General features: G+C 34.7%; 1 protein-coding gene across 1 annotated transcript in view; it reads right to left on the bottom strand.

Moving 5' to 3' along the window:
• The window catches only part of PCDH15 (protocadherin related 15), a gene marked incomplete at its 3' end in the record, with an annotated part of 622,267 nt that overhangs the window by 54,323 nt on the left and 540,272 nt on the right, over window positions 1–27,672 (bottom strand). The window contains exon 28 of the mRNA XM_084903437.1: window positions 21,878–22,005. Coding sequence (XP_084759563.1) covers window positions 21,878–22,005 — 128 coding nt within the window. The remainder of the gene's footprint in view (window positions 1–21,877; window positions 22,006–27,672) is intronic.

Genomic DNA, 27,672 nt, shown 5'->3' with positions numbered 1-27,672 from the left:
AATCATACAGTTAATAAGCAAATGTTATTTTTATGGAATAAATTGCAATATATGATATTTTAAATACATAATGAATCACAAAAAATACTGATAACAAAATTAAGAGTGCAATTTGAAATCTGGTTGAAGATGTGAAAAAAGTGAGAGTTTCAGCACAGAGTATATTATCTCTCTTTGTTTCCTACTTTTAATAATTTTAAATTTAAATTTTTACTTGCATTCTGCTGGGAGAAGCCACAGCTTTCCCAATACTATCTTAAGAGTGCACCAAGGAATGCAGGAGGTTGATGGACCTTGGGCATTAGCAGGGCTGTGTTAAGATAGAGGTGGCTTGAAGCAATTTCCTGAGCTGATAGCTTCAAAGTAAATGTTTACTGAACCTTACTGATCTTTACTGATCTTTATTGACCTTAGGGACAGTCTGTCTGCTCCCTATTTGCCATGCTTTACTGAGGCTAAGATGTGCATCTAAAACTGAATAAAAAGTGGATAAGACCAAGTTTCAGTGTGCCTCTTCAAGAGAGAGGTCTCCACCTAGCCCCGCCCCCCCCCCCATGTCTTCTAAATTCATGCCTAAAAATTAAAACAGACCCATAATGAACACATGAAACAAATTTGGGATAAAGAATCAGTGTCTTTTTACTTATTCCAATTCCCTCTTTATAACAATAAAAGTATAATGGGTCCCTGATACTCATTATTATCTGGAAGAGCTGACCCTGAAATATTTGATTCATGGACTTTTGTGAGGTTCCCTTGGTGAGAAGAATCATGAAAGTATGTCCACAGTCATTTTAAAAGAAGAAAAGTTAGAAATGAATATTATAATTATACTTGCTGTAATTATATTTTAAAATGAAAGCTAAGACACAGGAAACCACTTACACATTTCTAAGACTTCATCTGAAAATTTCAATGCACACAGTTGCCCAACATTAAGAGAAAATCACCAAATAATTGCCTCGATTGTACAGGGGAGTAGGTGAGCCATTAATTTTCTAAAAGTCTAAATAACTGTTCCCCTCTGTTGCACAAATGAATGCTATGGATGCAGAAATATTAGTGGAATAATTAGTGATGTCCTAAGAATTTCCAAAGCCCATTAAAGTCCAATAATGGCAACTTTAACTTCAGCTTCTCAATTAGATTCCATTTTAACATTTAACAGCACCGAGGGCTCACTTTGAAATATATGTAGTGAAATATATATTTTTAAAAATATAATTCTCTTGATTTCAGAGAAGGAAAGGAGAGGGAGAGAGACAGAAACATCAATGATGAGAGAATCAGTGATCGGCTGTTTTCTGCCTGCCCCATACTGGGGATCCAGCCCACAACCTAGGCATGTGCCCTGACTGGGAATCAAACCCTGATCTCCTGGTTTATGGTTCCATGCTCAACCACTGAGCCATGCTGGCTGGGCTAGTGAAAGTATTTTAGAATGTTGGGGTGGAAATACTCAAATCTCACATTTTGACTGACTAATGAGTGTCAGTATGTAAATCTGTACTTGCAAGAAGCAACAAGAACAGAGCTTTTGTTTTCTAAACTACTTCAACTGGTCCTTGTGTCTTTAGTAACTACAAAGAAGCCTTCATTTTAAAACCCTAAAAGACAATATGTCCAATATATTATAACATGTAAATAAGAGAAATGTTGGGTAGATTGACCTAATTATAAGACAATTCAAAATGGCAGATTGACCTAATTATAAGACAATTCAAGATGGCAGAAACAAAAAGAAGAGAAAGGAAACAGTTTAAACAAGAAAGCTTAGCGTTTGATATTTTTTTTGTAAAAATATTAAAAAATATCATTGTAAAGTAGTAATAATTTTTCATTTCAATATGTTCTTTAGTATTTGTATAGTTAAAATCTCATTTAATTCAGAAATATTCTAATGATCAAAATATAACTTAGTGTAGAAACAATTTAATAATGTTAAGTAGAGATATGCAACATAATTTGAATTACAAACTTTTACAGGAGATTTATTATTATTTAATTATAGCTAGAATTTTCCAGTATTAATTAAAATTAAATTTATCCTTAATATAGAGTGGTGCCAAATATCATGAGGTAATATGTATTTAAAAATTAAAGAAACTGATCTGAAGAATAGAAAAATGTTTCTTTTTATTATTTTTAAAGCTATACACTGAAATATTCTGTGTTACAGATGGCCTGAAAATTCAAAATAAGGAAAACTTGCATTTATGAAGAAATTAGTTTATTTTCTTTCCCTTGCAAGATATTTTAGAAAATAAATATTACCTCAAAAATAGGTGCTTCCCCCCTTATTATCGCTAATATAATTACTAGTCATATATTTCCTCATTGATGCTTTAAAATGAACTAAAAAATTGTTTTAAGTTTTCCTTCATGTGGAAAATATGTAAACTGTGCTCAATTCAATAGACATAGTAACAAAGTCAACTACAATGTGAGCCCTCTATATGAAGAGTAAATTAATTTTCAATGTTGATTTTGAATCAAAATGTTATGGATTTTTATTACAAGCTTAGTTATTAAAGTGTTTAAGGGATTTATATGTTACCATAATTTTGTAGTTATAAATCCTAAATCCTTCAGTACTTAAAGCAAATTAAGTGACATATTTATTATTTTTAACTCTCTTGTTCTTACTTAGTTACATTCAATCAAGCCAAACAAAATTTCGTTTTTTTTCTTCTCGGCTCCCACCCTTGTCCATCTTCTGTATTTTTTGTCTGGTAAGGGAGTCATCACCTATGGATTGAACTGAACTAAATTTCTCAGTTCTTCTTCAGCTATTTCATCTCCATCCTAGTTCCCTGCTTGCAGTCCACCAGCAAGCCTCTGTAATCTACCTACCATGGCACTATTTCTCAGTTAAATGAAGATCATGTTGATGCTACCAAACTTCAGACTCGCATGTCTCATTGTTTCACTCTAGCAATTCCTAAAAACAACTGATAGCTCCCTATTGCCACAGACTAATGTTAAGACAAGTCCATAAAGTGTTATCAATGTGATACCAGTTTAGTATTCCAACTTCTTGTCTGACATTTATTTCTGATCCCCCAAAATACATGAGCTAGTGTCTTTTCCCCTGAACAGTCTATGTTATTTTGTAATTCCCATACATTGCACAGTTGGATTCTTCTACCTGAAAATGTTCCTTTCCTGCTGGTCAAATGATGTTCACCTAAATTGTACTGTAATATGTGCACGCGCGCGCACACACACACACACACACACACACACACTCTCTCTCTCTCTCTCTCTCTCTCTCTCTCTCTCTCATACATATACACTCTCAATCTCTCTCTGAACACTTATAATATTGACTAAAGCAATCAATTCTTAGCTTTAATGACTACTTTTCTGAAGGCTCTCCTTGATGAGTGCTCCTTCCATGGCATGTTTTCAGTATCATATTTTACAGATATATATATAGATAAGCTGTCAGTAGGACATCCCCTGAGGGCTCCCGAACTGTGAGAGGGGGCAGACCAGGATGAAGAACCCCCTTCCAGTGCATGAATTTTCATGCACTGGGCCTCTAGTATATATTTATCAGAGGTTTAAACAGATAGATAGATAGATAGATAGATAGATAGATAGATAGATAGATATAGATAGATATAGATAGATATAGATAGATATATAGATATATAGATATATAGATATATAGAGATAGATAGATATTTTTTGCTATACCATTTACCTTGGCATATTATAATATTTATATGGCTCCACACAATATTTTTATTTTTCATGTTTTTTACTATAGTATCATGCCTAGTAAGTGGTCAAATAATGTATGGCTTAAATGCCAGTAGAAGAAATATTAGAGACCAATGTTTATAAGTGACAGATGTGAGATCAATTCTACCATTTATTAGCCAAATGAGCTTGGGCAAATAACTTCCTAGGGCTTCGTTCCTCATCTATAAAATGAGGAAAAACAAGACATGCTGAATAGGGTGGCTGGGAATATTCACTGATGTGTAAAATGCAGTGCTTGGCACAAAATAACCAATTATTATTGTGACTATGTTGCTGCCATCTTCTCTGTACTTTGTAGCGATCTAATCTCTTCCATTTCTTACCACGTGTGGCACATTTAAAGACACTTATCACTTTCTACCTTTTGTACTTTACTGTAAATTCTTTGGGAGCAGGCCTATTTCTAATTCATCTTCATGTTTCATAATCCTCAGTGGCCACTGCCTGCACATGAAATGTAGCTAACAAATATTTATTGAAAACATCAACCTGCCACCAAGTATATTTACTAATGTGTATTTAATGAATGCTTTATATATATTTTTACTGATAACGAAATTATCTAATAGGGAATTTTTGTTCATATCTATAATAATAAAAGCATATGATGCAAATTGACCAAATGACCAAACAGCAGAATGACAATTGATTGCCCAGAGGGAGGCCCAGGTTACCAGGCTGGCGGTGCAGGGCCAGCCAGTGACTGCCCTGCAGAAGGAGGCCCAGGCCAGCCAAGAGATCATACCTCATGCCTGTTGCCCACAGAGGGAGGCGCCCAGTGGCAGGGAGGGATGACAGCACCACACTGATGGCAAGCAGTGGCAGCAGCGGAGGCGGGGCCACCTGCCAGCTGCCAGGGGAAGGAAAGCCCCGATAGGTCCTGGTCACCCACCAGGCCTAGGGACCCTACCTGAGGGGCCCCGGATTGCGAGAGGGGGCTGAGGATCGCACCCCTCCCACCTCCACCATGTTAACTCTAATTTCTTACACCGGACCTCTAGTATTATTCTACTAAGATGTTTATCAGAGGTTTAAATAAAATTTGAAAATGTTTTATCAAGCAAGTGTTGAAATATCTAAGAATTCAAATAAAATAGCTATTATGTATACTACATATGACAATGACTTCACAGCTTACATGTATTTTAGAATTATGGAGACATGGATTTAACCCATGGGCCAAAAAACATAAAATAGAGAAGACAATTGTATTTTAATATATTGAACTGAACAGGTTATTTAAACTGGGATAAACCGATTTAATATTTTTAAGAGTACAACATTTATATAGTAATATTAAGTTTGTATTCATTTTATGTTTTTATTATTCTTAATTGTCTCATCTTTTATATTTATTGTCTCTTGGTTTCCAGAGTGACTAGTAAAATCTATTTAAAAATTTTTAGTTTAGGATGGTCTGGTGGCCACGTTGGTCAGATCACTGTCCCATGCACCAAAGAGGTTGCATGTTTAGTCCTAGGTCAAGGGATGTGGGAGGCAACTGATCGATGTTTCTTTCTCTCTCTGTTCTCTCTGTCTCCCTCTCCCTCTCCCTCAAATCAATAAAAATATTTCCTGGAGTAAGGATTAAAAATAAGAAAAATATTAAATTTTAGTGGAATATATGACATGTATTTTTTAAAAATCCCCTTGAACATAAACTTTTTAAAGCTTATCTTTGTTCCCCATTATTGGATTATTTAACCAGTGCTTCCTTCATTTGTTGATAAATTTGTACCACCGTGCTTCATAAACAGATTTATATCTTTTAACATTACATCTGCTTTTACACTTTTAAAGTAGACGTAATGTTAAAAGATAATGGCATTTTCTTGTTGTTATTGCAAAAAGGTCTAGAATATGAATAATGTATAAGAAGCCTGCTTATCCTTCAGTTTCTGAGTTTAACAGGAAGTCAGGGGAAATGGATAGCAATGCACTTGAAAATTAAAGCCTAATGTTTAATTTTCTGTGCAGTCTCTCTAACAAAGTTGTGTTGCATAGCTAATAGGAGCTTAAAAGGCACAAACAAAATGGCTTCACTCCAAAATAATCAAACAAACGAAAATCAACTTTTATCATAGCTTAATAAAAATATATTCTGTCAAAGGAAAATAAAATTCAATTTACAAACTTTTTACTTTGGAAAATAAATTGAGAACTTTCAAAACTGTATTGAAAATTAAGTGCTACAATAGAACTAATGATCACAACAGAAAAGCCTTTCACTGTTAAAGTGACACTAATTGTACAAAAGGCTGTGTTTACTGATTGGAGTAGTGCTATTTGCACATGGGACAATAAAATCTGTCTCCTGGAATATCCATAAATTGAAAAAGTTGTTCTTCACAATGTCCTTCATTTAAATTGGTGGCATTTAGTTCCCTCTCTCTCTTTCTCTCTCATTTTCTCTCTCTGTGCATGTACATATATATGTACTTATATTTTTCCATTTTTATAGCAATGTATTTTATGTCTAAACACAATTAATAAGTTTGCTGAGAATAGCTTTAATGCTAAACTAAAAATCTTGTGAAATAATATTTTGTTGGATAGAAATTCTAAAAATATTAAAGCAGAGTGGCCATTATTACAATCCCATCTTGAGATAATATAAAAAATATTTATATTCCAATTTTTTTTATTTTTGAGAGACATGGATGAATCATAAAGATGTATTAATCTATATTTGAAAAACAATAAAAATATTTTTCCCTTTTAAAATTTCTGAATAATTTCTATCTAATTATTCTTGCTCTGTGGTATTGTAAAGATGAAAGGTGGTAACAATTTAAGTGGCCTACACTCCTTTGTTTTTAGTTTTATTGAGAAACAATTGACATCTATCACTGTACAAGTTTAAAACTTACTATAGGATGATTTGATTTACAAATATTGAAAAATGATTACCAAAATAGGTTCAGCCTTGTATAATGATTTCATTAAACCATGATTATTAGAGAAATAGCAGAAAATACAAATTAATAAACTATAACAATTTGTAGTCATTATTAATATATTTACTTTATATATTATATATAATATATCCTTTTACATTTATAATGTACATACAAAGTATACATATAAATACATAGATACATAAATAGACATATACACACACACACACACACACACACACACACACTTTTTTTTGACCCAGGATTATACAATCTTTATGGCTTCATACTATTTTCAGTTATGGAGTAGGCATTGAGCTTTTTTGTTTATTTCAAACAGAAGAGTATACTTCTATTTCAAACAACACACAATAGTAAGAATAGAACTTAAAAATTATAGTAATGAAACCACCCCAAAGAATGCAAAAATTACCAAAGCTTGATAACATTTAAATAATAAAAGCCTAAGCAACCATCGCAACGACTGAAAAGGCTGTTTGGGGGACTAGACCGGCAGGGGTGTTAGTGAGGAATGACTAAATGACCAAAGAGCAGGCTGTGTGGGGCAACCAGGCCTTCAGAGGGGGCAATTGGGGACAACTGGGCTGATGGGGCGGTGGGGGAGGGGGGGTTAGTGAGGGGCGACCAAACAACCAAGTACCAGGCTGCGTGAGGTGACCAGGTCTGCAGGAAGGGGCAATTGGGGGTGACCAGGATGGCAGGGGGGTCAGTGAGGGGTGACCAATCGACTAAGCAACAGGCTGTGTGAGGTGACCAGGCCAGTGCGGGGGGGGGGGGTGGAGGGAGTTAGGGGTGACCAGGCCAGCAGGGGCACAGTTAGGGGCAACCAGGCTGGCAGTTGGTGGTGACCAGGTTGGCTGGGGGGGTGGGGGAGTTAGTGAGGGGCAACCAAATGACTGAGCAGCAGGGGGGTTAGTGAGGGACAACCAGGCCGGCAGGGGGAGGGGCAATGAGGGCTGACCAGGCTGGCAGGGGGACAAATCAGGGTGACCAGGCTGGTGGGGGAGGGGGGAGTTATGGGCAACCAGGCTGGCAGGGGGGGCAGTTTGGGGTGAGGAGGCAGGCAGTGGGTGTGCAGTTAAAAGCCAGTGGTTCCAGATTGTGAGAGGGATCCTGGATTGGAGAGGGTGCAGGCTGGGCTGAGGGGACACCCCCCCATCCCCCCACATGCACGGATTTCGTGCACCAGCCTCTAGTATTTAATAAAATTGCTAATGTTTGCTTGTTTTGGCTAAAAAAATATTAGCATTGGCCAACCTTCTTTAACCTAATTGTCCAAACAGCTCTAATCTACAGATATTTGGCCAATGAAGAACTGGCATTGACAGTGATCATGATGATTAAATACAGGTTGGGTGTCAGCACTGAAAAAAAGTAGACAGAAAAAAATAAATAGAAGATTATGTTCAAGACAAATCTGGAAAAAGATAAGAGATAATCTGAGAGTGTATTCTGTGTCCTGCATTGTGTTAAGCACCTTATGAATAGAGTATCATTGACTTTGCTTGTAACTCTGCTAGGTAGAAAGAACAAAAGCCATTCTGTAAATGTCATTCCTGTATCGCAGATGATTTGGTAAATGGCCTCCTATCACACAGTAGAAGAGCAAACCCCCCATTGTGAATCCAAGGCCCATGTCAGATTTTCCAATCAACTGTCCCAGGAAGCATGTGGTAGGCTAAAGGTCATGCCTGGGCTGGTTGGTTCACAGAGAGATGACACCTGCATTGCACTGATAGGTTTCATTAAAAGCTGCGATTTAATAGTTCAAATTTTTTCCTCTGTGTGTGCAGATACTATCAGAGTCCAGTAGAATTAAATTAAGTCAAGATGTGTCATCACTACATCTCTTGTTTGGACAAAGCAGAAGACAAACAGTGGCGGGAAATACAATTGTTTATATCCCATCTTAGCGGTGCTGTGCCATTAAAGGACATGTTGAAAGAGAATTCAGTGTTTTAATTGGGTTTCATGCTAATCAAATCCTTATACATGTAGGTGAGATTACACATCTTCACTGTGTTCTTTTCCTTTGCTCATTAGTTATCCCTAATTTTCATTATGTTTATTAACATAACATTCCCAAGAGGTGCCAGGAAAGATTATGTGTCATGCTGTGATACATTAAAGCCAGAGAAAGAACAGCTTCATTTTTTACCAATTTTACAGATAATTTCTTTTATAATCTTGATACATTTTCTACTCTGCAGAACTTTCTATTAACAATTTTTCTTTGAAAAACAGCATTTTTCTTAACTTATCTATCTGCAATAGGAGAATTAAGGAATCTTGTTTACATTCTTAAATTGCTGGGCTTTTTATAGATAGCTTTAAAGTTTGTTCTGAAAAAGCCTATTTAAGAAATTTTACTGGCTTGTTGATTTTTTTTTTTTTAATTTAAGAGGCCCTCAAGATATTTTCCCTCAGACACAAATTAATTACTAAAAGATAACCTTATTTAATTTTATGGTTTGCTATGGGATAGCATGATAAGGACTGCAAGCTCCAATATATCCTTTTTAAAAAGTAGTCTTAAAAAAATCCTCTCTGAATAAGTTGATGGTGGTACGACCTGAAAACTGAGATTTCTCTTAGCTGTACTGTTAGGGTTTGTGTCTCAGAACCTCACACCTGTCCATATAGAGAGACTATATTTTTCTTGAATTTGTTACAGCTTCTTGAAAGGGAAATACCAAGGCGTCAATAATTATTTACAAAGAGAATATGGACAAAAATACTCAAAACAGTGTTAAGATACTGCCATTCATTTAAGACATATAAATATGTTTCATACATATTATTTGGATCATTGCTGATCAAAGAGAACTTATATTATTTTAAAATATGCAAGTTGAAATAGTTATATCGATTATTTCTCAATGGAACAATATTTAGTGGAAATAGTACACTCAAAAGTATTTCAAGGAGAATTTGCCTAGTCATTACATAATGGAGGAAATTTCTGTTTTTTGGGGGTATATACTTTATTATTATTTTAATTTTTTCTTTATATCAAAATTCTTATTAGATGTTTCTTAACTTCTCTCATAAACCAACTCTTATTTTTTCCATTAGGAATAAAAACTAATATTCCATGTTGATACGAAAGGTGAGTTCTAAAAAAATAGGCCCACTACTTGGTTTCAAAGGCAATGACAAAATATCTGAACATCCAATAAAATTGTTTTTTAATATTTTACATCCACTACGCATGCTGAATTAAGGACATTTTGAGTCTGAGATTACTTTCTATGTAAAAATAATTATTCAGATAAAATAACTAATAATGACTGGAAATTTATTAAACGATTTTGGGGAGCAAGGCACTGTACTCACTGCTTCATGGGAATTGTTGTTCATTTATGTTTATAAGAACTTCAAGAGATAGTATTGTCATCACTTGTAGGCCCAATGCTTACAGAATTTAAGAAACGTGTCTAAAGTTACCCAACCCATTTGTGGTTAAAGTTAAAATCTAGGTTTGTCTTCATCTTTATGCTTTTGGAAAGGAGACAGATATAGATTTACATATTACACCCTTGTTTTTATGGCTATTTATGCTTTATATTCATTCACTTTATTTATTATGATCTTGGGATTTAGCATATTCCTAACATTTGGTTAAGTTTTAATCAATATTGACTTAAATGAAAAGCTCCCTACTTCCCTTAGTAATTTCCATCATGACAGAAGGCGCAGGAGCTACCTTTCATTGCCTGCCTATAGACGTGCTCTTCTTATATTTTTGCACATTTGGTCTCAGCCTCATCTCACACTCAAAAACATTTTTTTTTAAAATATAGTTTTATTGATTTCAGATAAGGGAGAGGGAGACATCAATGATTAGAGAAAATCATTGATCGGCTGCCTCCTGCATGCCCCCCACTGGGGACAGAGCCCACAACCCTGGCATGTGCCCTGACTGGGAACCGAACCCTGACCCCCTGGTTCATAGGTCCAGCCTCAACCTCTGAGCCACCCCCGCCCATAGTCCACAGTCCTTCAGTTTCCCAATACTTTCTCATACTTCAAGATCCCACTTCATAGTTGCAAGGCAGCTCACAGTAGACCTTTGGGGAAGTGCTTCTTCTTGGAAAGGTAGCTCATGAGTCTGATAGGCTGAGGAAAAGGAAGCCAGGGGGATGGAACTAAAAAGCTCTCCTTGGCTTGGGTCTGGAGAGTTTGGGAAATAGTGACAGAGACAAAATCCAGTGACTATATGAATCCAATGGGCTTTGAAGCAGGGACCTTGCATTCGCATATATGAAATAACTGATGTTAAATTAATTATTTGCCAAGCAAAAGGTTTTCTTCAGACCAAAGTAACCATCTGAATTATTAACTTCTGCGGGGCCAGTCACACTCATATTTTTGCTCTGACCCAAAATAGTAAACCCACAAAGCGCCTCTTTCTCAAAGGGGGCTGCCTTGCCAGGTGCAGATAGTGCTTAGTCCTGAAGTGGGGTGCTCTGAGCTCCTGGCCAGGGCTTTCTGTGTTTGAAAGGCACATTGTTCTGTAAATATTTTTTTGGGGAAAAAATCTCTTTGCAATTTTCAGATGTACAGAGACTTATGAACTAAACAATATATATTATATTTTTGTTATGTACATAATCTTGTTCCAGGCTTACTGGTTTTCATTAATTAGAGCTAATTAATTAGAACTAATAGGGAACTAATAAATCTTATGATTTACTTGGAATTAAATGTTCTTCATAATATATTTTAAAGCAACCTAGCACTTTATTCTTTGTATTGGCAATATTATTAGGCAGTTCAAAATTAAGATATACTTAGATAAATAGAAATAAAACCTTCGGAAAGCTCATTTAAATCATTTTTGTTCAAGATTAGTGTTATATGTATCCTGTGTTGGGCCAATTCAAAGCAAAGTTAAATGGATGCTTAAGAAATTACTGGACATTTTTGGAGAAAAGTAATTCTTTGTTTTTTAAAATATATTTTATTGTTTTTTTTACAGAGAGGAAGAGAGAGGGATAAAGTTAGAAACATCGATGAGAATCATTGATCAGCTGCCAAGGTACATGCCCTTGACCAGAATCGAACCTGGGACCCTTCAGTCCCCAGGCCAATGCTCTATCCACTGAGCCAATCCTGTTTCAGCAACAAAAGTAATTCTTATTTGACTGAATTATTTTTGGGAATGTGTCTTGCAACACAGTCCTCAATTTCAGAAAAGTTCCGAGATTTTTTAAACTGAATGTTACTATTCCATATAGATCTCTATCAGATGATGGAAGATACAGTCCTTAAAACATATAGGAGAGTACACACCATCATCATTGCTCTAAAATTCCCTATAAAGTAGTGCAGGTTTGACCAAAAAGGAGATATTCCATGTTCATACTCTGGAATGTTAAACATTTAATCATCTGAAAGACACACAAACACTAAATAGATTTCTAATCCCACTAGAGTGTGACCAGACTTTGGATATATGAGCCACCAAAGAATTTATAAAAGGCCAAATTATTAGGCTATTCACCAAAATAACCTATTTTTCCTAATTTATCATGTTCAATGGCTTTAAACCCATTAAAAAGTTCTCATAATTTATATTTTTAAGAAAATTTCTACTTATGTGAGCCACTTCTCATTTGTTTATAAGGACCTAAACTTTCCTCGTTCTCCAGACGTATTTAGACTAGAAAAAAGTAGTCGCATGTCTATTTTAAGCAATAAAATTTAAGGCATTCTTAATTAAATTACATCCAAACCAATAAGTATAAATTGAATTGCTGTTATGTGAATGAGATGCTTTTAGCTTTTCCTCTGTGACAATTAAAAGACTGATTTGTGTAGAGAAGGGGGAGAGTTAAAGAAATGGAGTAAAATAAATATGCAGAATTATTTTATCTGAACACTTCATTTGTGCCTACAAAGATAGACTTGGAGATTGTCTCTTCATAATAATAGCAAAGACACCTCATAATTTTATACTTCTTCAGAACAATAAAGACAAATGTTACATGTTAGAAACTGGTGATAATACTTCACAGCTCTCAGCTTGTACAGGGAGAAAATGTAGGCTTAAAACGCACAGCCTCAGTGTATATGCAGCCATCTGTTTGCACATACACCACAGAATGGATACAAAGTCTTTTCTAAGAATACATCAAATATAATAATATAAAAGTAGTTAAAGGGAAAGAAGGCAGAGACTAAAGCAGAAACCAGAGAGAAAGTCATCATGCTACATGTCTATTGCATTCAACTTCTAACATTGTGAAAGATGAATCAAATATTTGATTTTGAGCTCTAGTAGACCATAAGGGAAATATAACATAGTCTGTAACCATAAAACAAAAATATACCAGTTGTCAGAAAACAACAATTTTCTTGGCATAGCTTTCTCCAGGGGGACTAAATGTATGGAAAGCTATAATTGATACATAACATTCATAAAAATGTCATCCAATCCAAGCTTCAGATATTGACAAGAAGGAAAATTTCCAGAGAAATGATGAGTCATGTTACTCTTACTGTTGCAATCAAAGGCCCAAGGGAGTTTAATTGAGATAATATTTTACTTATCTGAAAATCAATAATTCATTCAAATATTACATGAAAATTAGTGATTAAATAGGTTAAAAGACATGGTTTTATGTAAAAAGTAAGCAAATAAAATTTTAAATGAACACCAATGTTCAGCACAATATATTTATAAATCATATAAATGTCATAAATGTGGGGAACCATTGTGACTGCTTAGATGAAATTTGAATTTTAGCAGAAAAAAATGGCACATAGATATATGATAACAGTATAATGTGTTTAAGTGCCAAGTTAGACATAGGTAATTCGATTATAGGGTTATAGCCAAGAGGGCAATGAACCCTCAGGCAGCTTATATGTATTTACTTTTTTCAAGATAAAAACCAGATAAGATCAGGTGGCATGGGAATCATGAAAAACAAGAGATATCTCTCTCTTTCAAACAAGGAGAAGTGTTTGTAAAAAGCTGGGTTTCCCATAGTTGGCAAAGGGGAATAAAAATTACTATTGTATGAGACCTTAATACAGACTAGTACCTGTTTACATCAGCATTGTACATATCAACTAGGAAAAGAAATTGACATAAAATAGTCCACTAGCTTCGGTACTCTTACGCCCAGACTTTGTGATCCCCAAGGACCACTAGGGAGCCCAGTCCGATGCAGTAAACAAAAGAGCCTTTTCCATGCTAGCATGGGCTCTGTCCCACTCACGCCCGCAGCATGGCGGAAGAGAGAGCGAATTTTGCCCAGTCCAGGGGTTTTACTCAGGTCGGTGGTGATGTCACTGCCTCGGCTGACCCTAATTGGTTGGGTGAGGGCTAGGGTTCAGTTACAGAATGGAGGATAACTCCGCCCTGCCCCACAGTGGAGTCAGGAGCCCATCCTCACCCCGCCCTCTCAGTACCATAAACCACAAAACTGTGAGACACAAATGGTGCTTTGGATTTCAGAATTAAGTAATATGGACTCTTTGATCTGTAAAATATAGCTCTCAAATATAATAGTTCTTTTAGGGCACTTGAAATATAGCTCTCAAATATAATAGTTCTTTAGGGCACTTGTTGTTTTTTTTCCACTATGCCATTATTTTCCTAAGGTAAACAGCACACAGACCATTAGAAAGGATTGAAGATATTAATCTGTCCCATGTCAATTTAAGCTTTATACCAGCCAGAAGAACCTAAAAAGAAGGAGAAAAATATCTTCCTCCCGGATAGTGTAAACACAAGGTGAGAGTTTGCTATTAGTACCATTTTGGACATGAGCCAGGCATGAGACACACATAATAAAAAATGCTACACTGGGGAAACAATACTCCATGCCCAGGAATGTGCTGGAATTGTTTTCCATCAGGCTCATGGCAGCAGACATAGAAGCAAACTATTGCTCTTTGCATTGTTAACCTTGCATGTTTCTATATGTTTTGCCATTAGAGAAAATTGCATCCTCTGTGACTTTGGCTTTTTCTGTCAAGATCATCATAAAAAAACCTCATATATTTTATTTAATTCTTATTTTTAAAAATGTAGTAAAATATTAAAACCTGTGTGTGAGAGCTCTCCACCCATTTCTTGATACTTTTTCAAAATATTATTTCCTTTTAGTCTATAAATTTAAATCTTACTTCTTTAATAACTCAAGAATGCAATGTTCATAGTTTTTTGGACTTTTTCTAGACATCCAGTCAACATTTTAGTTCAACTTTCCTGACACTGAGTTTTTCATTTTTACAACTTGTAGAAGAGATTAATCTTTATTGCATTAATTTCTGGAAACTTATCTTCATAAATCAGAGGTTTTCAACATTAATCTTGTTCTTATTTTACATCGTCCCATATTTCCATTAAATTAGGCTATTAGTTGTAGTAATAAATATTGACATAGAATAAACTGGAAAAGTTGGATAATAAATTGAAAGGTGTTTCTAAAACCAGATCTGACTTGCTACCTTAATAGAAATCATAATTCACAGAGCACATTTCATTTTGAAAATCAGTTTGTTGCCTTGTTAATTATGTCCTAATTTTTTCATACAAATTTAATAAGTTCTGTTATTTTTTGCCAACATTCTATTTCTGCCAAGATTCTACTCCTCCCTCTCCATGGGAAGCAACATTAATCTAGAGATTACAAGCTTAGGCCTTGAAAAAAGGTAAACCTAACTTTGAATTCTGTCTTTGCTGGCTGAGTGATATTTGAAAAATTATTCAACCTTACAAATCTTCATTTTGCAAGAATACTATAAGGAATAATTGCACCTACCTTATAAATAGGTGTTTATTTACTTGTTTGCTTCCTTGTTTACTTAAATAAATACTGTATGCTAAAATAAATAAGGGTTTTTCATAGTTCTCAGAAAAATAATATTGACAAATAAATGGCGGCTATTTTACTAGTAGGGTATATTCATTAATAGTTTTCAAAGGCCCAAGAGGAACAAAAGAGTTCATGTTCAAAGGATTAGCTTACTTTTCTTATTTCGCTTAGAAAATTATGAGTAAGGTGATAAACATACATGACTTTTCAAATTAGCTTTTACTGGACAACTAGTTGATTTTCTAAAAGTTCTTTCTATACTCTGGACACTGTCTATTTAAAAAATGTATGTTGTAAAAAAAATAAAAATATATGTTGTAAATATTTCCTTTTTGCTTATTGCTTGTCTTTTAATCATTTATAGCATATTTGTCATAATATTCCATTTATTATTCTGATAACATTTATAAGTCCTTCTTTCATTAGCATAGTGATATTCAATTAGCGGCCTGCCCCCAAAGCAGGGGAGATCAGAATTTTCTGGGGATTCTGACATGTACTCCTTGTAGGCTGAGAATGAGCGGTATGGCCCACAGCGAGCATCACTGCCAAACTATTGCAACTGATACTGATATTAGTAATGATGCGTTGGGGAATAAGCATAAAAGACTACAGTTACGCAATCAGGAAATACAAACAGAGTAACACAACTACTGACTTCTGAATCTGAATGTGAGATTCACATTCAAACCAACTCAAGAAGAACGAATACTATTGAAGAATAACAGCTTTGAAAAGACTAGTTTTCATATTCGATCAATATTAGTGATGCTCACCCTTTAATAGTTTGCTTTTAATATGCTAAAATATACATCACATACTATTTACCATTTTAACCATTTTGAAGTGCACAATACAATTACATTAAGCACATTCACATTGTGCTACAACCATCATCACCATTCATGCTTACATTTTTTCATTTTCCCAAACTGAAATTTCATACCTATTAAACAGTAATTCCTCAATCATCCCACCCCATAGTTCCTGGAAAACATGATTCTATTTTCTGTCTCTATGAATTTGACTATTCTAGAAACCTCATACAAATGGTATCATATATATATATATATATTGTATTTGTATATCTATGCCTAACTTATTTCACTTAGCATAATGCCTTCAAGTTTTATCCATGTTGTAACATATGTAAAATTTTGTTTTGTAAAGACTAAATAATATTCCATTGTTTTGTTATCCTTTCATAATAGACAGATAAATTATTTCCACTTTTAGCACTGTGACTAATCTAAGCAACCATTACAACCGGTCAACTGAATGACTGGTTGACCAGTCTCTATGATGCAGATGCTCAATGTAGGAGCTGCCCCCTGGTGGTCGGTGTGCTACCACAACCAACCTCCTGGGGCAGACCAGCCAACCTCCCACTGTCCCTCCTGCTGGCTGGACAGCCCTGATGGGCCCCGATTGTTGGCCAGACTGAGGGACCCCACCTGTACAGGAATTTGTCACCAGGCCTTTAGTACTTCTATAAACAGGGATGTATAAACACTTGTTCAAGTCCCTGGTTTCAAATTTTTTGGAGGTAAATAAGGTTGATACTTATGTTACAAACGATGTCAATTCTTATATTACAGACTAAAGAGAAATATTACCATCTGATATTTTTTTCCTTCTTCCCACAATGAAAATTTGTTGGATCCAGTTGTGAGGTATCAAAATAAAACAATAGTAAATATAGAGGTTATTTCCAAATTAATTATTTTGCTCTATGTCCTTTAGACACCATCCCAAAATTACTGTATCATGACACGTACATTCAAATTTTTGAGTCTGAAACCAGGTGTCTGAATAAAAGCTTTACTTATTTACACTTTTTGGGCTAGTTTACTAGAATGTTACCTCCACAAGGGCACAGTGACAGCCCATTTTGTGTGCCTCTGTATTTTCAGCACACACTGGGAATACAATATTTTTCTAACTGAATTTTTGTAGGAAGCATGCCTCTCTGATTTATCTTCATAGAAAAGAAATAGCAGGTGGCCAGGTGGTTACTGAATTTCCTCAGAGAAAACAGGATGTGGGGGTGGGGAGAAGGTGAGAGCTGTACTTATGGTGATAGCACTTGCCCTAGAAAGATACCCTACGAAAGGGAGGTGGAGACAACTGGAAAAGGCCCCAGCTCACCCCCCCTTTTTTTTTAAGTAACCCAATGGGAGACAACAAGATCTAGGCGGCCTATTAGGAAATAGGTGATCAAACAGTACTCAGCCAATGAGGAACCAGAGGAGGGACTAAATAAGTAGGCTATGTTCCCTGCTCCACGTGTGTTCCTGTACAATGGGTATCTGTTCTTGAGGGTGTTATCAAAAATCTCATTTTCATCATGCTTCTGTTTCCCAGTCCATCGTTTGAAATTCAGGCAGGGGAGCCATTTCTCACACTTTCAAGTCTCTAAGCATATCAGGTGTACCACCTCAGAGCATACATAAATAACTATCTTTTACTCTCACTTAATGAATAATTCATTTTAATAATGCTCTCCTTGTGCTGCCTTTTCCCCCAAACATATTCTTAATAATGCCTTTAATCACTATCCATATTTTAATCTAATAAAAATAGTTTTATTTATTGATATGTCAGTCTCATCTTTCTTAGTAAATTCTACAGTATGTCTCCTCTTCCCCTTCCTACATTTAATACAAATTTAAAATTTACCATATGCATTTCATGCTGAATTAAAAATAAATAAATAACTTGCATGTATTGTAAATGAAATATTACCTTATCCCAATTCGACATAGTAAGTGGTACAAAAACCTCTTTTATAATTCTGGGCTGCTTCCCTAGTTTTTAAATCATCTTTCCATCAAACACCAGAGGTCAGCTGGCCCTGATTCGGTGCTGTTTCCAGTAAGATTTTTGCTGTTCTAAGTATGAACTGAGGACTGCTTAACCCACTTTTACTCTGATTAAATTTGGAAAGGGGAAGAACACAGGCTTCAAGGCTAAAGGCAGAACTTGAAAATGTTCACCATTCAAAGATTTATGACTCTCATCACCTCCTAAGGTACCTGCCTCTTATCACTGCTCCACAAACACACTGCACATTGTTTCTTGCCTGTTTGGCTCATTGTGTTTCCTCTGCTTAGGCTATCCTCCTCATTTAACATTCACTGTGAAAACCTAACTACCCTCCTGTGCCTTGCAAATTCTTTTCCCTCTAGGAAACCTTTCATTTTTTTTTTCCCCAATTGAAATGTCTCCTTCCTTAGAATTCACATAGCAATTTGTGGTTTCCTAATTGAATTATTATAGCATACACTTACATCAATATACTGCTAAACTTTTATCTCTCCTCCAACTTAAATAGGATATTTTTTTTTGTATGAAATTGGTTTCCTGGGAAACACCTTTTTTCCCAGCCTGGAAAACCTATGGATCAATTGAAGGGAAGAAGGTCTGCAGAGGTTCAATAATACTAGAGAAACATTCTATCCCATACTGTTTACTCATCACTATTTAGAAATCCATGTGTCCAAAGATATCACTCATCACCTAGATATTTCTTCTTATGTAGCCCTTTACACATCCTCATATGACTCAGTTTCCCACCTCACCTTTACCTCTACAGCCAAACTTTCCCTAGGATCTTCTGGAATTTATAAACCATCATCATCAACATCCCCTAAGTACTACTGTTGCTTTCTGATTTCTCTCACCCAGCACCTCTCTCCCATAGAAGACACGGTGGCTTTCTACAGCTTCTCACACAGAGGCTCACATACTTTACATAATACAGAGCTTAGCAGTAGATAGATGGTGGGTATCTTTCTGTCTCTGAATTGCTGCTTCTAGAATATTACTCCATCCCCTTGGCCACTTCTACCAATTCCTCTGAAGTAAATGCCATCATCAGATTATATCGTCCACTCAATTATCTTCTACAGCCATCCACAGACCTCTTTAATGATCCCCTTTGTCAATGGAATAGTCTAGCATTTGGCTTATTGGTTTTTTTTTTCCTCTCCCCTATATTATTAATATCACATGTGGTCATGTAAAAATCCTCAGGGACATTCTATTCACAGGAGCATGCGACAGGTGACCACTCCCTATCTTAACACACTTGTTCTTTATGTGATGAATAGATTCTGTATTTTCCTAGTGAATTCTCTTCCTGATCTCTAAATGCTGAGTACACCCAGAAAATAGTCTTTGGATTTTTCTCTCTCTACACCCATTTTCTTTTCTTTTTTTCTTTTTATAATATATTTTATTGATTTCTCACAGAGAGAATGGAGAGGGACAGAGAGCCAGAAATATTGATGAGAGAGCAACATTAACCAGTTGCCTCCTGCACATTCCCCAGTGGGGATGTGCCCGCAACCAAGGTACATGCCCTTGACCGGAATTGAACCCGGAACCCTTCAGTCTGCAGGCCAACACTCTATCCACTAAGCCAAACTGGTTTCAGTTACACCCATTGTCTAGGTAATTTCATCTTGGCCAATGATTTCTCCAACTGCCATGTTAAGAACTATGCTTGCATATTGAGAAAACCTCACCAACATATACTCTCCGAAAATGCACTCTTGACTTCTACCACCCTCATCAATGGGGAGCATGGGGACCTATTCAGAACAAAAACCTAAGTCATTTTTTTTCTCTTTTATTTTCTCTAGTGTCTCACAAAGAATCCATCAGCAAACCCTTTTGGCTATCATTTGACTCCCTTCTCACTATTTCCTCTGCCTACTACTATGTTTCAAGCCATTATCAAATATTGTCTGGAAGGCAATGCATTAGGTGGTTTCTATTTTTGTCTGCTAACACTGCTACTAGTTTCCACTCCCAAACCCGCACACATGCAGATTAATCCCTTTACACTGGATTATATTACCTCTGGGGACAAAACCAGCCAATGTCCTTTCTAAACCCTGTAGAATAAATCCCTTATGGTAGACCTGAACTAGATTTCCAATCTCATCCCCAGTCCTTTTCAGTTACAATGACCTCCAAGTTCCCACTAGCTTCATGGACTTTATGTTGGCGTGTCCACAATGCTCTTAATTTAAGAACCCACTGGTCTTTCTCTTGACCACATAAATCTGTATGAAATAGCTACTAATTTTCTTGATATATTATTTGGTGTTTTCCCCCCACTAGTTTGTATTAGTAGGGTGGCAACTTTATTTATTTTTGAATGTTTCCATATCTAACTTCTAGAACAGTGCACATTTTAAGTACTCAAAATATATTTACTGATTATAAATTGAATCAATCAATAGTTAATGGGACAAAAATAAAAAATAAGATACAATCATCTCCAGAAGACTGTTATTTAGAAATCATAATGCAAGTTGCATATATGTAGTGTGATTGACTTAAATTTGTGGTTCAGATCAGGAGTCAGCATCTGGCACTGTGGTAAAGCTATTTTGTAAGCACCACACACAAGCTTTATTTGCTTGATTGATCTTTGTTTTTCTTAGGGTATGTAAGGTGATAAAACCATATGCAAAAAAAAAAATCTAATCATGGTCCTCCTGGTAATAGGGAAATAAAGGCAACCTGTTCATGTGCAAAACTGTAGGCAATCAGCTGGATTTGTTCAGGGGAATTTTAGTTTTAATGTGTGTATGTTAATAGCTATTTTAAAAAATTGATTTACTAAGAACTTCCAGGAAAACACACACACAAATAAACCTGAAATGGAGAATCTAAAATGTTACAGCTTCTAAATATTTCCCCTAGTGCAAGGTAATATTTATAAATTTATTTCTTAGTAATAAAACTATAGTGCCTTCATGTACTGTCAACCATTAAAAAAATCTTTAAACATAGTTGACAATTAGGAAAAATGGAAAATTTACAACTTTAGTCTTACACATTGTATTTTTTTAAATTCTAAGCAATTTTCCCTGACATATCCAAGTTTTTTAAATTTTTAGTAAAGTACTAAAATTAGTAGTGTTATTTTACATTTATATAACTAGCATTGTGAAATTTAAAAACTATTACAGAAACATAATTTCAGAACTTACATTATTTCTTCTATTAGAAAATTACAATTAAAAATCTATGATGAAACATGCATTTTAAGATCTTACTCAATGTAAAACATCATAAAAACTGTTTTTGGGGTTTTTGTTTTTCTTTTTGGTAGTAAAAATAAAATTCAAAAACTTGTTTAGTATTTGCCTCCTAATTAATCTGCATTTAATTTGGCTAATTAAACTAACATATCTCCAAGTTAAAGACTTCGTTTAAACCAGAATAAGTACTCAGTTAATGCATATAACATTGCTTTAATTTATATGAAAGATTCGTTCTAATTTATCTGCTCTTTGCTTTTACTTTAGTTTTGTATCTTAATAAATTTGTTCATACCTTAACTTTGAGCACAGGATCAAACATCCTTGCATCTTCAGATACACCTCCAATGTAGAATTTTTTCTGAAACACTGGGGGATGATCATTTTCATCCTGAATCTCAATATATACCTTAGCTGTATTGCCTATAAGAAATAATACATTTTTATTAGCGGTTACTTATTAGAAGAAAATGCACTGGAGTAAATACTTGTTTTACTTTATTTTTTTTATCAATAAATGGAAATCAAAAAGTAATTCCTAAATGACATGCCTGATACCACAAAGTCCATAATGATGCTTCTGACATAATAATATTAAGTTATTGGTATTTCTTTTAATTAGTATGGTCTGATAATTTTATTTGATTTAATAAACACTAAAGTATTGCATTCTGCTAATTTTTTATTGGAACAACTGACCTATTCATGTTTAAAATACTTCACACACATTATCAATTTCACAAGTGATACAAATATAAAAATACCTTGTGAAATAATAGAAACCACCATAAACAAAATATAGTTTTTTTTAATTTTTAAGTATAAAACTAGCAATAATATTACTCTAGCTTACAATAAATAAATATTTTTATTTTAGATTTAATGTAAGCAATGGTGCTTACTTCTGCTATCATTCACTACAAAAGATGCAGCTGGAGAGATGCTTGCCAAATAACTTAACCGGTACTAGTATAGATGATGGGTTTTGTAACCTAAGCAATAGTAAATATTTAACAAATAATACATTTCATTATCAAATATTAGACTCTCACCCCCTCAATCATCACACCTTTATTATTTTTTATTTAAAAAAATATATTTTTATCGATTTCAGAGAGGAAGGGAGAGGGAGAGAGAGAGAAACATCAATGATGAGAGAGAATCATTGATTAGCTGCTGTCTGCACGCCCCTGACTGGGGATCAAGCTGGCAACACGGTCATGTGCCCTGACCGGAATCAAACCTTGACCTCCTGGTTCATATATCAACACTCAACCAACTGAGCTAAGCTGGCCAGGCAATGGTCAGCCCTTTAATGAGAAATGTAGCACTTGTCACTATTTCAAGAATGACTCTTTGCAAACCAGATATAATGAGGAATAAATGGTTAATCATCCTTTTGCAAAAAACCAGATTCAAATTACATATGTATTCTGATGTATTACTTAAGTGAACTCTCATGCATTTCAATTAGGATCAAATATATGACAACTGATCTACAAACTATTTATCATGGACACTCTAATTTTGCTGCTTGGTACTATCCCTAATTATAACTAATTAACACCAATCTGCTAGCACAGTGGGTGCATCATCAATGCACAATATGGCTGTGTTGACTGAATAAATGAATGAGTAGTCTGCATTATCTTAGTAAGAATTTAAAACAGGCTACTTATTGTTTGTCCTGAGACCAGAGAGACAAGAGAGTTAGGCCCACGGTTTTTCTCCAATTAGTCTCTTTCCCACCATTCCTGAACTGGGAGAGCTAGAATCCAGAGGGGAAAAATTGTGCTAGGTCAACAGGGAACAAGGCTAATGGCAGATTATGCTTCTCTACCCTACAATGCCAGGGCTCAGAATTACACCCTGGTGAGCCACCAACAATCAGAGTTCACCCAAATGAAACCCATGTTCATCTTAGCAGACTATTTTTATCTCTAGAATCAAAGGAGCTAGCAGCTCTAAATTTAATATTTTTAAAGGAAAGTAATCTTGAACGATATCACCTTTCCGGTAGCTGTTTCCATGTTGTTAATAAATGACCACATTAGCTATGATCCCTATTTGCAGGACTGCACAGGTTTCTTTTCAACTCGCCATAAAGGAATAGATTTATATTCGGTAGCTTGCCTACTTTTCTCCTGGCACTTTAGGAAATGATCCAAGAAGGTTAGGCCCCCGGCATAAAAGTATTACACCATTAGGAACAATCTGTGCTTTTGGAAATCTTTAAAAAGCTATTATTTCCTTATGTATTGGGGAAAACTAATGTAAGAATCAGTGTTGTGATTTATAGCAATACTTATAAGCTATATAAAATATTCTATGTATACCTTTTATCAACTCCAGAAGAATGCAGTGAAATGTTTATTTAAATATTATTTTATCAGTTATTAAAAATCTCTGAAGTCATCAACTATAGAAACATCTAGATAAATATATATTTGCACTATAGCTATTCAATGAACCTGGGGGTATTCTACTAGGAGAAATAAGCCAGACAAAGACAAGTGCTGTATGATCTTATTTATATGCAGAATATTAAGAAGCAGAACTCCCAGAGACAGAGTAGACGGGTGGCTGCCAGGTGCTGAGAGTATGGGAAATGAGGAGATGCTGGTCAAAGGTACAAACTTTCAGTTATAAGATGAATAAATTCTGAGAATTTAATGTATACCATGGCAACTATAGTTAATACTGTATTGTGTACTTGAAATCTGCTAAGAAAATAAATCTTAAATGTTAACACACACACACACACACACACACACACACTGCAATAACTATGTGAATTGATAGATATGTTAATTAATTTGATCATCATATTGGACACCTTAAATATATACAATTTTGTCAAATTTACCATCTATAGTTAGGGATAATTGGGATGTTAACTAATCGAAAATGTAAAATAAATGTTGGCCAGCCAAAAATAAATAAGTAAATAAATAAAAAATTGACATACCCCTAAAGTTTAATCACTAGAACACATTCATTTAGATATTCTATTCATTAATATACAATGTGCATGCCACTATATATTTCCTTGGCTCAACCACTTTCACTAAGTGTGTATAAGTACTAAGAATCTTTTCATGATCTTTCACTAAGTTTGGGCTTTAATTATTTCAGTTGAAAAAATTTGGAAGAAACTCTGATTGAAATTCCTTTAAGGGAATCAGTTTTTCTATCTCCTTGAGTAGTTGCGGATTCTTTTTAGTCAGTGTCATATCCTTTACTTTAGGTAATTATGAAGCACACAACAAAAAAGAAAGATGAAAGGGGAAAAGGAAAACAATGTGATAAAATGTGTCAGAGAAAACTATGAGAGGAACAACCTAAGAGCCCAATTTTCTGACAGTCTCCCTTCTGGTTGGGTGAGACAAGGCAAACATTGGAAGGGAAAGCATGGAGGGTAAAGAAAATTACATGCTGTGTGAAAGATTTACTCAGCAAGCGTTTTGATTAAAAGACATTATAATCTTCCTACATACTATGGGGCAGTGTACCCCAGTTCCCTTCCTCTGTTGACATTAGTTTTCCTTAATTCTGTGAGAGAATAGTTTTCTAATTTAGTTTTTAACATTGCTTTCATTAGCCTTTGCATGATTTTAATTGCTTGTATCTAAAACATTCTTTTTGTATTTGTGTTTGCTGAAAGGCTAATAACTGAATTAGGAAAGTAACTTCAGGTAACTACTGACTTCAAAAACTGACATTACTATAATATGTACTTGATTTTTAGCTAAATGCTTTAGTGCAGAAAATTATCCCCTCAGAACTACTGCTATAGTTCTGAGGGGATAATCAGAAGAATGGTAATCTAAACATCAATTAAAGTTTAGCTTTATATCCATATTAATATATTCACCCAGTAGGAAAAACTTAATGAATTGTATTTCTCATTAAAATGAAGTCATCAAAATAGAACTATGAATGCAAAAATATTGTTTCTTTTTTTTGGTATTGGTAGCATTTTGTGTTAATTCTGTGAGACCAACTGATGCATTTAGAGGTCTTTTGCAAGGGAATAAATATGAGTTTTAGCTCAGTATAAACAGACACTATGTAAATTCATTTGTGTCCATTAAATTCCAAATCTCTCCACAAAGCAGATTAATACAGGAATTTAAGGACCAACAACACTGCTATTAAATTGGGCAATAAAAAATTCCAAGCACAAACTGTTGAGCGAGAGCCTAGGTCAAAGACCAGGAATTCCCCATGTGCACTGTGTGATCTCATACAGGTTACTTACCCATCTTGAGCTATAAAGTTCCTTCTCAATAAATTAGTGATCACACATAAGTAAATTAAATCAGCAAATACATGGAAAGCATTAACTACATGGTGGCTTCACTCATTCAAATGTGAGTCAGAGCTTACTGACTGACTCTCAAGGTAAGAGAAAATATTATTATTATTATTATCATCTTATCATTATTAGAAGAAAAAGTAGCAATACCATGTAATTTTTAAAAATATTTCCTAACACTGATTTACCAAAGACATATATTTTCATATAGGATATTATATAGGCAATATCAAATAATGTAGCAGAAAATATGTATATTTTTACTGCAAATAGGATAATCTAAATAGTAATGAAATACTACTGGAAAAAATATTAAAAGTGCCTTTTAAATATTCACACTTTTGTTTAGATGGAAAGATTACAAATTTACAGAACCCAATTTAAAAAGTCAACAGTCTTGGAGGAAAACAGACAAGACCTATATACTATTTGATGTAAAATTATTCCACTGACATTACAAGACTAAGAAAAACCATTTTACTGTAAAATGAAGAACTATAACTGAGAAAAAAACAATGTGTTTGAATAGACCATTAAATTCACTCTGTGTTTTTGACATGTTGTTAAAATCAGAAGTATATTTTCTCTAAAGTTATTTTATTTAAACAGAATGATTGACAAATTTGGTAAAATGTATAAACAAACAACAACCAAAAAATAAAAAAAAATCCACCCAGCAGCAAGCCAACCAAAAAGATTGTGTCTTGGTAATGTAACTTACTAACCCCTTGAAATGGTACATTGCCTGTAGGAAGTATTGATTGTCATACATATCTCTAAACACACACACACACACACACTCCAGAAAGAAATGTTATGTTTTTCTTTTTTGAGACTATAACATTTATTAAGGTTAATTGAGGTCATAAGGATGGGGCCCTGTTCCAAAAAGATTAGTGTCCTTAAAAGAAGATAAACCAGATAGCTAGTACTTTTTGTCTCCCTCCCACTCTCTGTTTCTCTCAGTCTCTCTCTCTCCCCATTCCCCTGGTGAGGACACAGTGAAAAGGCAGCCATCAGCCATTCAGGAGGAGAGGAATCACCAGATATGAACCCTGATATTAACTAGCTATTGGACTTTTAACCTCCAGAACTGTGAAAAAATAAATTTTTGCTGTTTAAACCACTAGTCTATTATATTTGCTATGGCAGCCTGGTAAGATTAATGCAATACTACTACTAAATAATTAATAACTGAAAAATTCCTGAGTTAAGTGCTTTCTGTGCCTTATTTCAATTATACCCATAAAAATACCATGTTATTAATTATCCACTTTTTATTATTGCACATAATAGAGCTTAGAGATTAAACAAGGTGTCTAAGATTACACAACTAGGAAGATTCAGACCCAAACATCTAGCAGCATATACTCTTAATTATTTTACTTTATGGCCTTCATTCAATTTGGGTAATTTAAAAAATCCAATGTACTCATAGCCTCTCAAAAGTTTGTGATTTATGAAGGGGTCCAGGACAGTTTGTGTCAACCAGCATAAAAGTTTTATTTACATTCAGGTACAAGGTATTTAGGTATACTTCTATGCCTAAAAATAGCACTAGAGCAACTATCATTTCACTGGGGAATTTCTAAGGTTTTATAAATTTTATAAATGCTCTAGAGTATGAGAATATTGAATGACAGAATAGCACAAAAAGCAAGCCTACTTCTCAATTGCATCAGGAAATGGTTGAAAGACTATGTAGATAATCTGTTTTAAAATTTAAACTCCTCAAAAGAAGTGATTCTCTATATCCCTTGTTGAAAACATCT

This window comes from Pipistrellus hanaki (assembly GCF_964339955.1).
Source record: "Pipistrellus hanaki genome assembly, chromosome: 14".
Lineage (NCBI taxonomy): Eukaryota > Metazoa > Chordata > Mammalia > Chiroptera > Vespertilionidae > Pipistrellus > Pipistrellus hanaki.
This window is presented reverse-complemented; position numbering and strand designations above follow the sequence as displayed.